This window comes from Paroedura picta, chromosome 3, assembly GCF_049243985.1.
Source record: "Paroedura picta isolate Pp20150507F chromosome 3, Ppicta_v3.0, whole genome shotgun sequence".
NCBI lineage: Eukaryota > Metazoa > Chordata > Lepidosauria > Squamata > Gekkonidae > Paroedura > Paroedura picta.
In genome coordinates this window covers 162,130,267-162,146,151 of record NC_135371.1, presented here as the reverse complement: position 1 = coordinate 162,146,151, position 15,885 = coordinate 162,130,267, and the positions used below count along the sequence as shown (strand labels likewise).

Here is a 15,885-nt window from a genome sequence, read left to right as displayed (position 1 = left end):
CCAATAATCGAGGCCTGTATTCAGAGGTTTACTGCTTCCGAATGTGGAGGTTTCCTTCAGTCCCCATAGCTAGTAGCCACTGAATAACCTCTCCTCCGTGCATCTCCCTTTTTGCAGACTCTATGCCTGTGGTCATCGCCACACCCTCTGGCAGCAAATCCCACATTTTAACCCCTCGTCCGAGTAAAGAACCATTTCCTTTTCGTCCCTCCGGAATCTACTGCCCCATCAACGTCCAGAGGGGCCTTCTCCCTTCTTTAAGCCTGCCTGTCCCACGTTAGCAGCGGCCCTGCCGGCTGTGGTGGTTGTTGGGGGGGGGGCGGGGAACCAGTGAGGGAATGTCTGTACAGTGGGCTGCCCCACCGCCCGGCCCCAGAGCCCTGAGCCCGTGCAGAGCTGCTTCTGGTTTGAATTAACAGGCAGGCGGGTCAGGCTAATTGGGACCTCTCGGATCGCGCCAGTGCAAGCTAGAGGGTTGGAGGAAAGAATCCCTTGTGGGCCGGAGTCCCAGTCAGGCAAGGAAAAGCCACAAGGCACGGAAGAGGGGAGAAGCTGTGGGTCGGAATCATGTGTCTTGAGAAGCTTGGGGGGCGGGGGGAGGATGGAGAGGGGAAGGGACAGTGCCAAGCTCCTGTATTCTGCACGGCAGAAGTCCTTCGCGTCTGTATTCACAAAGCGACCAAAATTGACTCGTCAGCTCAAGCTGCCCCTTATGTTGACACAAATACACAACGGTTGTTGCGCGTGAGAGGATGCTTATTCGAGGGAGGGGGTTCTACAGGTTTTTTTTTTAGGTCTTGCAGTGATGAGGTCGGGAGAACTCAAGAGCGTTAAGTCGGGAATGAAAAGCAAGTTCTCCGAAACGCCGGCATGATGCAGGGGCCCTGCTGTTGTGGGTGTGTCTGTGTGGGGGGAAAGATGGCGGGAGCTGACCATCCTTGAAAGGGGGTGGAGATTTTGTTTGTTTGTTTGTTTATTTATTTGTTTTAGAGATTTTGTTTACTTGGACAGTTCTCCACGATTCCAGGATTCTCTTGAGGGTTGGGGGAAACACACCCAAACAAGCCAGTCACCCCTAAGGCCTATCAACCTGGTTTAGGATGGGTAGGGGGATAGCAAATTGGCCGGTGGGGGACACGGTGGGGGGAGTTGATGTGTCTTTTAGCAAATGTAGAAACGGATTAGATTTGTCTCTGGCCCTGGCACCATGTGGGTAGCATGTTAAATTTGCCTTTTTGTTCTTTTTGTGGGGGGGTGGGAGGTGGGGCAAAAGAGAGGAGGTTAGGTGCTAAAATCCATATAAAACATGCTCTCCTCCCCTAATCCCTCAAACTCTGGAAAACTATGCCCCCCCCCCCAAAAAAAAACCCTGGCAGAGAGTATAGGCTTGTGGAAGAATTCGCTGAGGGCAGGGATATATGAATAGTAACCAAAGGGACCGCGTCTCTGAGACAGGTCCCCGCCCCCCTCCTCTCCGCCACTACAGCTCATCTGTTTATGTTAATGCATTTAAATGCCTGGAAATCAGAAGCTGTTTTCATTGATCAGGCCAGATTTCCTCGACGAAGCAGGGAATCGCTGAGAAAAACAGATCCCTGGCTTCCCAAAATGCTTTAAAACAGACTGATCGGGAGCCGAAGGGGGAGCGGGGGTATGCCGGTTGTGGGGGGCCGGCTGTGCGAGCCCCGTTCCCCCCCCCCGAAAGAAAGCCGTGGGACACGAGGAGGCGGTGGAAAAACTGAGCCGAAGGAAGGGGAGGGAAGCGAAAGGCCCTGTTCGGCTGCCTGTGCTGCAGGCAGCGGAGGGAAGGGAAGGGCTGCCATGGAGCTGGGTCAGATGGAGGTTACTGCACCCAAAGGGGGTTCTCGCAGAGTTCATGCAGTTGGCTGGCTTGACGTTCGCTCCGGCCTTCGTGCTGGAAGGAAAGGGAGAGGCTGGGGGGGGGATGGAGACGAGGGAGGGCGAAACAGCTTGGCCAGCTCCTGGCAGGGAGCCTAGCCGACCAGGGAAGAGGGATTTGGGCCTAGCCAGGGAGGGGGAAGCCCAGTTTAGCCAGTGGGAAAAGGCGAACGTACGCGAGTCCCTCGTTAGTGAGGGGTGGAGGAATGAGGTTTGGCACAAATGGAGAGGGAGAAGGAAGGCCTAGTTCTGCCAGGACGGAGGGAGGGGCAAACAGAGGCCTGGTCCAACTTAGCTAGCATGTATGTGTTGGCCCAGTTTGTGGAAACGGACGGGGGGGGGGGGAGAGGTGCTTAAAAGATCTGTCGGCCAGCGTGCTTGAGAGAGAGCTTGCCCCCCAGATGGCGGGGAACAGCCTGGCTCCACCCGGAATGGGCCAGCTCAGCCGTTAGATAAGGCCTAGTTAACTCCTGTGGCCGGACGACCACGCTAGTTTGATGTGGTCGAAAGGTGGACCTGTTCTGTATTGGATCACGTAGGGGCCAGACGGCTCCGGGAAAAGAGCTGCTTTTTCAGTCCAGGGACCAGGAACTGTGGACTGACTGCCGTGTCTGTACTGATGATTAACTGGATGTTGTGTTCCGTTCGTTGGCTCGTTTTGCGGCAATGAGGGAGAAAATACATAGCATCTGGAATGTCTTTCCTGGGAAGTGAACTGCTTTGCTGAAGAAGAGAGCCGCAGGTCGTGGCTCGGTGGTAGAGCATTTTCTTTGCATGCAGAATCTCCAGTTACGAGGGTCAATAAGTGGGCAATGGGGTAGATGGAGGCCCTGGAATCATAGAATCATAGAAGGGACCTCATGGGTCATCTAGTCCAACCCCCTGCACTATGCAGAACACTCACACCCCTATCACTCATCCACTGTAACCTGCCACCCTTTTGCCTTCACAGAATCAGCCTCTCCGTCAGATGGCTATCTAGCCTCTGTTTAAAAATTTCCAAAGATGGAAAACCCACCACCTCCCGAGGAAGCCTGTTCCACTGAGAAACCGCTCGAACTGTCAGGAACTTCTTCCGGATGTTTAGATGGAATTTCTGTTGAATTAATTTCATCCCCTTGGTTCTGGTCTGTCCCTCTGGGGCAAGAGAGAACAATTCTGCTCCCTCCTCCATATGGCACCCTTATGGAGCTGCAGCCTGTCAGAGCAGGCAGGTCTGACCTCAGTCCAGCCTTTTTCAACCTTTTTACTATGGAGGAGTCCCTGAAATATTTTTCAGGCTTCAAGGAGTCCCTGAACCGGGCTGGAAGTGATGTCAGCTGGCCACGCCTCCCTGGTACGCCCAGCGAGTCCCAAAGGGGGAGAGAAAGGAAGTGGCCTCTTTTCAGGAGAACGTGTGCAAGTGTAACATCAAGATTACGAGACTAACAGTGCAATCCTAATAGATTCTGCTGGGTAGCTGTGTTGGCCTGAAGCGATAAAATGAAGTTGTTGCCCAATGCACACACAAGCTTATACCCAGAATTAAATGCTGTTGCTCTTTGGGGTGCCGTTGGGACTCCAACGTTGTTCTAGTGCAATCCTAAACAGAGTGAATGACCTTCTGTGGGTTTGGAAGTATTAATTTTCATGCCTTTCTATTAACTCTAATGACCTTCTGTGGGTTTGGAATGGTGCAGTTCTAATTAGGATAGTACTGTGTGCATATACAAAATTGAATTTCTCCTCCTACGTAGACGCTTGCATTGTCAGACTATGCTGATGCTCTTCTGGTCTGCCTTATTTTCAAAAGGTTGGACTAATGCAGGGGTAGTCAAACTGCGGCCCTCCGGATGTCCGTGGACTACAATTCCCATGAGCCCCTGCCAGCTGGATCGTGAGGATTGTAGTCCATGGACATCTGGAAGGCCCCAGTTTGACTACCCCTGGACTAATGCAAAGTATTTCTGTAGATTTTCCTCTTCTGGAGCACAACGCAAAGCTTATTGTGCAGGAACTTCTACACCTTGCCTGAGAACTGGTCAATAATATCTTTAAATCAGGGGTAGTCAAACTGCGGCCCTCCAGATGTCCATGGACTACAATTCCCAGGAGCCCCTGCCAACGAATGCTGGCAGGGGCTCCTGGGAATTGTAGTCCATGGACATCTGGAGGGCTGCAGTTTGACTACCCCTGCTTTAAATCATTCCCCTTCTTCCTCCTTTAAACTTTAGGATTATCCATTTGTTCTCTGGATGTCGGGTGATCTGCCTTTGCAATTTGTAACAAATGCCTAATAAAGGTTTTTGATTTGATTTGGATTCTACGCCTTATCACATTTGGCCCAATAACATTTTGTGTCCTGACCTCAATAGCCCAGACTAACCTGATCTCGTCAGGCCTCAGAAGCTAAGCAGAGTTGGCCCTGGTGAACAATTGGATGGGAGGCCTCCAAGGAAAACCAGGGTTGTGACGTGGAGACAGGCAATGGCAAACCACCTCTGAACACCTCAAAAAAAAAACATGTCAGGCTGTGACTTGACAGTTCTCTCCACCACCGGCAACATCACATACTTGTGTGCATGTGTGCAGGAGACAGTGCAAACCAGCCAACAGTCAGCTCCGGATTCACAGGAGGATCGCCAACCGCTGAGTGGTCCCCTATAGTTGTACATTTAACAACGATTTGACCTACAGGAATCCTTAACACTATTTCACTCCCTTATATATTTGGGAAACAGCCTCCTGGGAGGAGACTGTCCGGGGCCCTGTCCGTCCAGGTCCACCCTGATTGGCCCTCCCCCTCCAGCTCCCACCCTCCCTCCTTGCCTGCTAGAAGCCTTGTGGCTGCGGCCTCCATTGTCGCCCACAAGGAGAGAGGCAGCCACAGGGCTTTGTGGTATGAGTTTGGAGTCTCCCTGTGGCTGCAAAGCCCTGCAGCTGGCGGGGGGGGGGGGGTTCCATTCCTTTTAGCCCGCTTTGCGAGGCTTTGATACTAAAGTCAATAATATATATTCTCCATGTTATAGAAAGTTTCACATGCTGATTTCTGTAGATCCAACTGATACCGAAGGCACCAGAGCGATCTCCCCCACCCACCCCCAATTATTTGGCAAGACCTTAGTAAATTGAAAGAAAGTTGTTCCTCCTTTTTTCTTCCCTTTCCAAGTCACTGATGTGCCACCCGTGACTCACATGCATACGCACATGTGGGCAGGTTGGCTAATAAACATTTTTGTGGCCTAATAACTGGGCGAGTTTATTTGCGAAGCCCATTTGAGGGAGACGGGGCCTGTGCGTGTATGCATGCTGTTCAAGACCTTCGGTAGAAAGAGAGACTTTGACTCATTGTGAAAATGGCAAGTGTAAATGAACGTGACCATGTATGAAGAGTCTGAGATTGACTTGGGAGTTGGATTTGGAATTGGTGGGAGGAACACCAATTCCCCTTTGTGAAAGAAATCTTTTCTGTGACTATTATACATCACACGGGCCAGACTAAATCCTTCACAGGTTACAACATGGATCTATTTCTCTCTGGTTTCAGAATACCCTGTGCAATGTCCCATGGACTATTATCTCATAAGGAAGAACTTGCAGGGCCGAAAAGATTCATTTGTTTACTCAAGAGATTAATTCACTGATTGCAGATTTAAAATCTAAACTAAAGCTGTTAGATTAAATCCCCAGGGGTTTCCTTTTTCATATAACTTTCCTCTCTTGAATCAATGTTTTCGAATAACTTCCAAAATGTTGAGTTAATTAGTCATGTAGATCTAGATTTTTAATTAAAACTCTGCATCACCCTTGTCTGAACTCCAGCTCTCACATTAGCAAAGAGCCAGAAATGAGATATTACTTGCTACTGAAAATGGCAAAAAAAAAAAAAAAAAGCCAAACAAAACTCCAGTCAAGTTTTCCTCTCCCCGTTTCCTGAAATCACAACACTGTGCATTTCCGCACCTCCTCATTCACAGCCAGTGATGTGGAATGAGGGTGGGGGACATGACATTGTGATTAATTGTATTGCAATTTATGAATATAAGAAGCTGTCTTCTATTAAGTGAGGCCATTAGTCCATCCAGCCCAGTTCTGTGACGGACAGTGGCTTTCTACGATCTGAGGGTGAGATCGTGCACAGCTGCTAGGACCTGAAGTAGGGCCCTTATGCATACCAACTGCATGTTGTACCACCGAGTAAGGGGCTTATCTATGTGGTTAATATGAAGACAAGTTGGTTCGTACATGCCACTTTTCGCTACCAGGAGCCTCAAAGTGGCTTTCCCTTCGTCTCCCCACAACGGTCACCCTGTGAGGGAGGGGAGGCTGAGAGAGCCCGGACATTACTGAAGAAGAGTTGGTTCTTATATGCCGCTTTCCTGTACCTGAAGGAGTCTCAAAGCAGCTTTCATTTGCCTTCCCTTCTTCTCCCCACAACAGACACCCTGTGAGGGTGGTGGGGCTGAGAGAGCCCTGAGATTACTGAAGAAGAGTTGGTTCTTATATGCTGCTTTTCTCTACCTGAAGGAGGCTCAAAGTGGCTTACATTCACCTCCCCTTTCCTCTCCCCACAACAGACACCCTGTGATGTGGGTGAGGCTGAGAGAGCCCTGATATCACTGCCCGGTCCGATTAGTTTCATCAGTGACGTGGCGAGCCCAAGGTCACCCAGCTGGCTGCATGTGGGGGAGCGGCGAATCAAACCCGGCTCGGCAGATTAGAAATCTCACACCACACCAAGCTGGCTCCCATACTGCTGCCATTTTGAGTGGCAGTCATGTGTATATCTTATCTTCTGGCTTTCTTCTCACAAAACTAAGCAGAGAATCCCATTCCCACCCATTCAAGCAGGTGTCTTGCTACCTGCCAGGGCCTCCTTCCCCTGCTTTTGCTTACAAGTCCTCCCACTTCCTATGTTAACAGCCTTCTCTGATGGTCAATGTATGCAGGTAGGGCAGGAGCAGTCTCAACTGAACGGGCCAGAAGTCGTGGGCCTCGGCAGCTGCCCCATTGGAGAATCTGCTGACCCCGGCCCTGCCTATTCAGAAAACCATGATTTGAGTTTGTATTGACTATCACAGTATAGAATCACAGCTAATAAATGTACTTTTAAAGGCTGACATAATCCTTTTACCATTTTTACGAGTTACATAAATGGAATAATCCTGATTGCAACCCCACCAACCCCATAGCACCAAAGGCGCTTTCACACATGCTAAATAATGCAGTTTCAGTATGCTTCAGCGACTGTTTGAATGTGGATTTTGCCAATTCTGATAGCAAATTCCAGTTGCAAAGTAGATTGTGCGTGTGTGTGAAAGCGCCCTAAAGGTAAAGGTATCCCCTGTGCAAGCACCGAGTCATGTCTGACCCTTGGGGTGACGCCCTCCAGCGTTCTCATGGCAGACTCAATACGGGGTGGTTTGCCAGTTCCTTCCCCAGTCATTACTGTTTACCCCCCAGCAAGCTGGGTACTCATTTTACCGACCTCGGAAGGAGGGAAGGCTGAGTCAACCTTGAGCCGTCTGCTGGGATTGAACTTCCAGCCGCATGGGCAGAGCTTCAGACTGCATGTCTGCTGCTTTACCACTCTGCACTCTGATTTAAATCGTGAGTCCAGTGAACCTTCAGGAACATTCTTGGTCTTAAATTTGCCACTGGTCTCTGACTGTGTTTGATTGCTTTAGATCAACACAGTGACCCACCTGACTCCTGATTTAAATGTAATACCTGTAAAGCAAAGAACTGCTCTGTTCAAATTTGCAGTCTCAGTCTAATTTAAACAGTGCTTAATTTGTACACCCGAGTTCCACACCTGGGATCCTTTCAGATATTTGTACTGACTGCTCTCTGGTCATGCATAGTTCCTTGCAGCATGCTTGAAATGAAGACCTCAAGTCCAGGCAAAAGTTGCACAGGGGAAGTTCTTTGCCTCGCCAGCATCACATTAAAATCAGGCCTAACAGGTTTATTGCTGCATGAACTGCTGTGGAGTTGATATGGAATCCTGACCATGCACACAGAGGCAGTAAAGGCCCGCTAGAGCGAATTCCTTAAATCACATCCTTTGGTTTTGTTGATTTGTTGGTTTTGCACTTCCAGCCTCTTGGGAGGATAAAGATGCATTAAATAAATATGCTGCTTGTGAAAAGGAAAATTCCCACTCCACCCATACATACACAGAATGGGTGTGTGTGTGTGTGTGTAGGGGGGAGACGTAGCCTGAATCCCATGGCCTGAGTGAACGATCCAAGTAGCCAGCAACACTTCCTTACACTCAAATATCTTTTCTAGCTCTTTCCCAGCTGCCCTCCCTAGTCTCAGTCTCTTGGGGATTAGATTCAAAGGGGTTGGCCTGAAGGAGCAGAGCGCAGACAGAGTCCAGTAACACCTTGAAGACCACCAGTTTTATTCAAGGCATAAGTTTTCCTATGCAGTTAACTCCTGAAGCTGTTTGAGGACCCAGCTTTCCTGCGAGGCCCATTCCGCACACGCTGGATAATGCGGCTAGATTTTCCAGTGCAAAACAGGCCAATCCACTTGTAAAGTACACGGAAAGTGCATAATCCAAGGTGTGCAGAATGGGCCCAAGGATTCGAGAGAGAAAAAGGGCTGATTTCCACCCCTGCTTCCAAGCGCCCAGTGCACTTTAGAAGTAGATTTTCCTCCTTGCACTTTAGAAGTAGATTTTCCTCCTCTGGACAGGAAAATCGAGCTGCAAAATGACACTGGACGCGCGTGATCCTCCATATGCAGAACGAGATGAGTCCGGGACCGCTCCCGAGTCGCCCCCGTTCCGGCGCGCCCTTTCGAGAAGCGCGGCCCTATTGTCCCGCTTTGTTCCCCGGGCCAGCCCTAAACCCGCAGAGCCCGCTGTAATCTCCGGGGCTGTTCTTGTTTTGAAAGGCGGCGCGGGTGGGGCTGGAGCGAGAAGGAGGCGGGGAAGCCCAAAATCCCCCCCCACACACACACACACCCCGCGCGCGCGCTGCCGACGTGCGCGCGCCTCCGGCTCGGCTATTTCCTCGTTGCAAGCTCGCGGAATCAGAACCGCCGCGCGACTCCCGGGCCCTCCGGGGAAGCGTCGCGTCCCTGGCGCCCGTGCGCGCGCGCTCGGGCTCGGGCGCGCGGCTGCGGCGTTCAGTCCGATTCGGCCGCGCCCCGCCCCTCCCTCGGCCCCGCCCCCTTTCCCCTCCAGGCCACACCCACCCGCTCGGCAAGTCTCCCGAGCCGCTTTCGCCCCAAAGGTAACAGCCGCCGAGCAGCCTGGCTGGGACTCCAACTTCCACGCGCGGAGGTGGCGGCGCACCTTTACACGCGCGCGCGGCGAGGGGGGGGGCGATCCCGCGGCGATTGAGCGCAAGCCGAAAAGCAGCCTGCCTCTTCTCCCCCCCCCCCCACCTACAACACCCCCACGCTTTTGCACTGGGAGAAGGGGCGACCGTCCCCGTCCCCCCCGTCTCTTCCTGGACGGTCCTCCCCAGACCCTAAACCCCCCGGCCCGAATAATGACTCCTAATTATTAGCACGGCCGCCTCCACCATTCCTCTCGCTCGCGAAACGGCTCCTCGGCGGAGATGTACGACTGCATGGAGGCGTTCGCCGTCGCGCCGCGGCAACTCTACGATGTCACCAACCGGAGCGCCTGCATGCTGCGGAAGTCGAGCCTCAGCCCGTGCTTCGTGGGCTTGGATCCCTTCGGCTGGCCCCAGCCGGCCAGCTTGCAATGTAAGCCCCGCCGCGCCGGCCCAAGCTTGGCCTCGCCTCGCTCGCTCTCTTTGGGGCGGGAGCGGGGAGGGCTGCAGCGCCGGATAGTTTGGCACCGGGTGCCCGCGGGGGCGGGGTTGGCGATGTGTCTCTCTCCCCCCCCCCCAGTTGCAGCCTGGCGTGGGCGGTGGGCACGAGTGGACCGTCGTGGGCATCCTCCTAGAGGGCGCTCTTTGGGTGTGCGGGTGTGTGATTGTGACTGTGCGTGTTGCGAGTGGGTTGTTTGGGGCGAAGCTCATTGGCGGACCGGAGTTCCAATTCCACCCCCCCTCCAAACTTTCCCCTACTTTGGAACTCGGGGGGTTGCAAAAGTCTCTTTTGCCGGGGGAGGGGACGCCAGAGATGCGGGTCGGGGGAAGACTTGCCTGACTGCTCACTGGGGCGCCCCCTTTCTTCTCCCTCCCCTGCCAAGTGGGTTTGGGCGCGAGTGGATGTGGGGTCCCCCCTGTCCACCGCAAGAGCCCCGCGCTTGTCTCTTTGTCTTGCTGCGGGAGCGCATCATGGGCCCCAGATGAAGGGTGGGTGGGTGGGTGGGTGGGGAGGGCTGGAGCCCGCAACTGGCAAGCGCGGAGGGCCTCCGTTTGGGAGGGGAATCGGGCTGGCCGATGCGGGGGCGGGATTGTCTGCAACCGAACCGGGGACTTAAACTTTTTTCCGCACTTCCCCGGGCTCGAAAAGAAGCCGCTCCCATCGGCTGCGGCGCAACATGTACCGCGATCGCGTTGGGAACCCGAGCGAGGCGGGTAGATTAGAGCCTCTTGCGCGTGTTGTCGCTCCCGCTGGGGGAAAGCTGGCCGCGGAGACCCGTCAAACACCCAAGGGCGTCTCTCAGCGGCTGCGGCGCTCCCGCTTCTCTCTGAGCCGCTGCCAAATCGCTTCCCCGCTTTCTGGCCGCCGCCACGACTGTTTACAACTTCGCAGAAGAATCGGCCTTTTGATGCACACGCGCGCGCACAAAGCCCGGGCCCCGTGGAGGCGTCCGGCCAGCACCTTGGGGAGCACCTGGGGACGCGGGGGGAGTTTTATGTCCCCCGCCCCCCCATCCGATGGGAGCTCGCCTCTCTCTCTCTCTCTCTCTCTCTCTCGGCTCGCTCCCTTTCAAGCCGTGGCGTTTGGAGCGGCCCCACCCCAGCCCGGCTGCCAAAGCCCGGCGCTCGCTAGAAATGTGGCACTTTAACTCTTTCGCCGGCGCCTGCAAATCAAAACACTTCCTGTCGCGATCTGTAATTGAATCTTGGGACGAGCCCCCCCCTCCACCCCCCCAAGTGTTTGCATTAGTTACAGTGGCGGAGAGAGCGGTAGGTGGGGGGCGGTAAAACCCACACGCACATTCTTAAAGAAATAATCGCTCCAAATAAGACTTTTCAGGGGGATTCTGGAGGGAGAATCCCTTGGATTCCCATTTTCCCTGCTGGTCTGAGCTCTCATTGAGTGATAAAGTGTGCCTCTGTGTGTGAACAGAGTGCCTTTCCGTCACCGTGGAGCGCTCCGTGCCCAGATGTGGCTTCTTTATATCTAGAATTAGGATTCTGGTTTTGAAATTACAGCTTTCAGGCAGGATTAAGGGGACCAGATTGTCCCACTTTTGGAGGGGGTACCTGGCAAATTGTACTTATGTTGAAATTAAAATATATATATTACAATGCTATTTTTGTGTTCTATGAAACTTTTTGTTGCTCCGTATAGACCAAATTTGTAATCAAGACCCCCCCCCCCCCCCGGTCAATGGTGTCCCGCTTTACCAATGTTAAAATCTGGTCCCCTTAGGCAGGATTAAACCCTGGTGCCGCTTCTTTTGCAAATTGGGTTGTGAGATATTTAGCTTCCTTTATCTTATTTGCCTGTGGCTTGCTCCAGTCGCCTTGGGTCCATGGTGTGCGAGAGAGATGTTCGGAGACTCAAAAATGTTCTTGGAAAAATTACAAGTTATTGTGGGCGGGCAAGGGAAGGGCATTGCTGTGCGATTTCTTTAACTGTTTGTTTGGCACAATGGCAATCTGGAGATTGGGGGGGGTGTTGCTGATGTCCTGTTGCCAGACACCTGGACCTGTTTGCAGAAATCCTAAGGAAGAAAGAGAGAGCTGCAAGGTTCTCCCATTTTCCTGGGTTTTTAAACCCTTCTCCCATTGCTCAAGCACATCTCCGGCTTATGTCCTGTCTGCTTCCCTGGCGGTAGTGTCCACTGCTGAAGTGGGGGGAAAAAGCTCAAGCAGAGAGCTGTTGTGGAAGAGGCCAGACTCTTGGTTTCCTTTTAGGCTGATGATGTGGCAGAATAAACTACCCAGGCAAGCATGGGCAGGAGATTTAATCCCCCCCCCCCCCAAAAAAGTTACACCATCCTGGTAACTTTTCCAGACTGATCTGCAAGGATGCTTTTGGTCCTGGTGCACGACAGTCACTTGGAAAAGGAAACTTGAGTTGCTGGACTCTTCTGAAAGGGGCAGCATCAAAGTTTCTCTCTCACCCATTGAGTGTGCATCTGGCCCACACCAAGCAGTTCAAGGGCTTTATGTGACAGCCAGCCAATCTTATCCAGTAGACTTCCATGTGCAATTGGGACAAGATTTTTTTTTTAAAAAAAACCTGCTGTTGACATCAGATAATACAATTTAGCTGGTCCCTAGGGATAGAGGCCCTGGAAAGAGGGATGGTCCCAGGTTTTCAGGATGCCTGGGAAGAGCATTTTCATGGCTCCACTCCTTTCTTCCGCTGACCACCAGCATCCCCACCCCACACTGATGCCCTCCTTCCCTCTTACCCATCTGCCAGGCTCCTTATTTTATTTCATTTATATCCTGCCCTCTCACCCCCCTCAAGGGGACAGAGAAGCTTACTTAGGTCTCCTCTCTTCCATTTTATCCTCGCCACAGCTATGTCAGGTAGGCTATGCTGAACCTTTTGGGAGGGCAGCATATAAATATAATAAATAAATAAGCCTGGCCTTCCATGGCAACAGTGGGGGTTCGAACCTAGGCTTCACAGTTCCTAGTCTGAGACTTTAACCATTGTGAGGTAGGCTGGCTGTCTTGCCTGTTTGGGTGTCTGTCTCTAATCTGCTCAGAAACACTCTCACTGCCTGTGCTCATGGCTGCCCGCAGTGGCACCAGGCAGTAGGAACAGCCAGGAGTACGGGAAGAAGAAGAAGAGTTGGTTCTTATATGCCGCTTTTCCCTACCCGAAGGAGGCTCAAAGCGGCTTACAGTCGCCTTCCCATTCCTCTCCCCACAACAGACACCCTGTGAGGCTGAGAGAGCCCTGATATCACTGCTCGGTCAGAACAGTTTTATCAGTGCCGTGGCGAGCCCAAGGTCACCCAGCTGGCTGCATGTGGGGGAGCGCAGAATTGAACCCGGCATGCCAGATTAGGTCCGCACTCCTAATCACTACACCAAACTGGCTCTCGGGAGTGGGTAGGTGCGGATTGCTAGCAATCCAGTGGGTCCGGGGCCCTGGCCACATCAGGCCACTGCAGCAGTGGATGCCACCCCTGCTCTGAGATGGCCGGAAGGTGACCGGAGCAGCAGTTATGCAACGTTTCTGTGATATTTTTACGGTACCCGTAGCAACTGCAACCCAGGCGTGATTGGGCCGCAGGTATAGCCATCTGCTGATCGCATCCATGTTACATCACGGCAGTTATGCTTTGGGAGACCTGTGATGGCCAGGCTGCTCGCTAGAGTGAGTCATCGGTATTGATTCTTGCCCGTTTGGAAACAAGTTCACTCCCAAGCAGAATTCAAAGCACTGGCTATTATCTGTGAACTCTAGTGGTCAGGGAGCAGGGCATTGAAAGGACTGCCGTTTCGACCCGCTTTGGAGACTCTGCCCTTTTTCCAGGTAGATGGGCCACCTGAGAAAGACACTTTTTGTTTGGACTCCTCAGCTAGATTTTCAGTCCCGTGGAGATTCATCTGCTGCCTCTACCCTTTTTTAATTTCCTGGCTGCCTTGTTGCTTTCGGATGTTTCTGGGATGATGCTCTGTCAATGCTTCTCGGATGATGCTCTGTCGTTCTGCCCTGCTCTGTTCTCATTCATTTGTTAATTATACGTTTTGCCTATGCCCTGCTGCTCTCTCCTGTGGAGTGGCATAGTGGGTCTCATAGTTCTGTTCTCCATTGCAGTCCTCACAACAGCCTTGTGAGGTAGGGTAGGCTGAGAGCTGATGCTTGGCCCAAGGCCATCCATATAGGCTGCTGTGGCAGTGTGGAGATCTGAACCTCGGTCTCCCAGACCCTGACCTTACACTTCAATCGCGACCCCCGCACTGGCTCTCTTGATCCCTAGACAGAGGTTTTACTAATGCCACAGGTTTTGATTGCCGCTATGTTTTTATGTGAACATTTGAATGGTTATAAGTGGGGATCGGGTAATTAGAGTTGCGTAACATATGAGGCGAGCCTCTTGTGGCACAGAGTGGTAAGGCAGCGACATGCAGTCTGAAGCTCTGCCCATGAGGCTGGGAGTTCAATCCCAGCAGCCGGCTCAAGGTTGACTCAGCCTTCCATCCTTCCGAGATCGGTAAAATGAGTACCCAGCTTGCTGGGGGGTAAAGGGTAATGACTGGGGAAGGCACTGGCAAACCACCCCGTATTGAGTCTGCCATGAAAACGCTGGAGGGCATCACCCCAAGGGTCAGACATGACCCGGGGCTTGCACAGGGGAGACCTTTACCTTTAACATATGAGGGCCCCCCGCCTATTCTTCTTATTGTATATCATTGTAAGGGGTGATTTTATGGGTTTTATTGTGTTTTAGTATTTTATTGTTGTAAACCACAATGAAACCGCCATGAAATCACTGGAAGAGCAGTGATAGATAGATAGATAGATAGATAGATAGATAGATAGATAGATAGATAGATAGATAGATAGATAGATAGATAGATAGATAGATAGATAGATAGATAGATAGATAGATAGATAGATAGATAGATAGGCAGGCAGGCAGGCAGGCAGGCAGGCAGGCAGGCAGGCAGGCAGGCAGGCAGGCAGGCAGGCAGGCAAACAGACAGACAGACAGACAGACAGACAGACAGACAGACAGACAGACAAAATAAGTGTCTTGAGTGGATGAATAATCCCGTGTGATGATAGATTCAGTTGAGCAAAAATTAATTAACTCCCACCCAATTCAGGAAACCCTTCCAGGGCCATCAAGAAACCCCAGAGTTTTACGAAACCCTGGTTGAGACAGCCCAGTTATAATGGTTGGTGAAGTCTATTTCAGCATATCTGAAGAAGTGGGCATGCCCACGAACGCTTCTACCCCAAATTAAACATTCTTGGTTTTAACATTGCCCTTGGACTCAGACTTTCTCTGGAGAGATGAGTTATGCTGGGGGCAGGCGAGCATCGGACCTCAGGCCTCTCAATGAACTTTGCCGTTGAATTTTGACCTTGGAGCATCCAAACTTAGCTAATAGCAGTCGCATTCCATGGGAAGGCAATACAGGTTCCCCCGACGTAACCAATCTGACATTGTGCAGATAAGAAAATAAATCGGGCCTTCTTTCTGTTGAATTTTTAACCAATGATTGAAAGCCAGCTTTGGTGTAGCGGTTAAGAGTGGTGGTCTCTAATTTGGAGAACCAGGTTTGTATGTGCTTGTTTATTATATGCTGCCCTTGCAACTCAGGGTGGTTCACAGGGAACATGAGAACCAAATCACAGATACAACATAAGTTTGATTCCCCACTCTTCCATATGCAGCCAGCTGGGGGGACCTTGGGCCGGTTGCAGTTCTTTCACGGCTCTCTCTGCCTCACCTATCTGTTGTGGGGAGAGGAAAAGCAGGCGATTGTGAGCCGCTTTGAGACTCAAATAGTGAAAAGCGGAGTGCAAAAAACCAGCTCCTCTTCTAGCAGCGTACATCTGTGACAGTAGCCGTTGCTAAGAAAGCATAAGTGAGGATTCATATAGTGTGAGGTTTATCTGTCTGTCTGTCAGTTCCACGGTTATACATTTCCACTGCACCCACTCAGAAAGTTACTACTTGGTGCCGAACAGGGCATCCTGTGGCTCTTGGCTGTCATTAAGACACCCACACCCGAAACAGGTGTCTAGTCGTGAAGATTGTTTTGGGTGTCTTTAGTTTACATTCAAGCTCCAGTGGGCCCACTGAATTGCGTGGTAGACTGCGTCCTGCTCTGAATGCACCGCACACGTGAGTGTTCTAAATAAAGCAGGACCCAGACACAAGGGTGTTGTACACCCAGTGTGACATCAGTGCAACGTGTGAAA

General features: G+C 51.8%; 1 protein-coding gene across 2 annotated transcripts in view; it reads left to right on the top strand.

The window, feature by feature from the left end:
- The window catches only part of RARG (retinoic acid receptor gamma), a 161,981-nt gene that overhangs the window by 97,217 nt on the left and 48,879 nt on the right, over positions 1 to 15,885 (top strand). Inside the window, exon 1 of one of the 2 annotated variants that reach the window (XM_077329117.1) lies at positions 9,101 to 9,606. The exons of the other annotated variant lie outside the window; for it this stretch is intronic. Within the exon in view, the coding sequence (XP_077185232.1) occupies positions 9,456 to 9,606 (151 nt within the window). The 5' untranslated portion in view covers positions 9,101 to 9,455. Of the gene's footprint in view, positions 1 to 9,100; positions 9,607 to 15,885 lie in introns of those variants that run through there. 2 annotated transcript variants of the gene reach the window in all.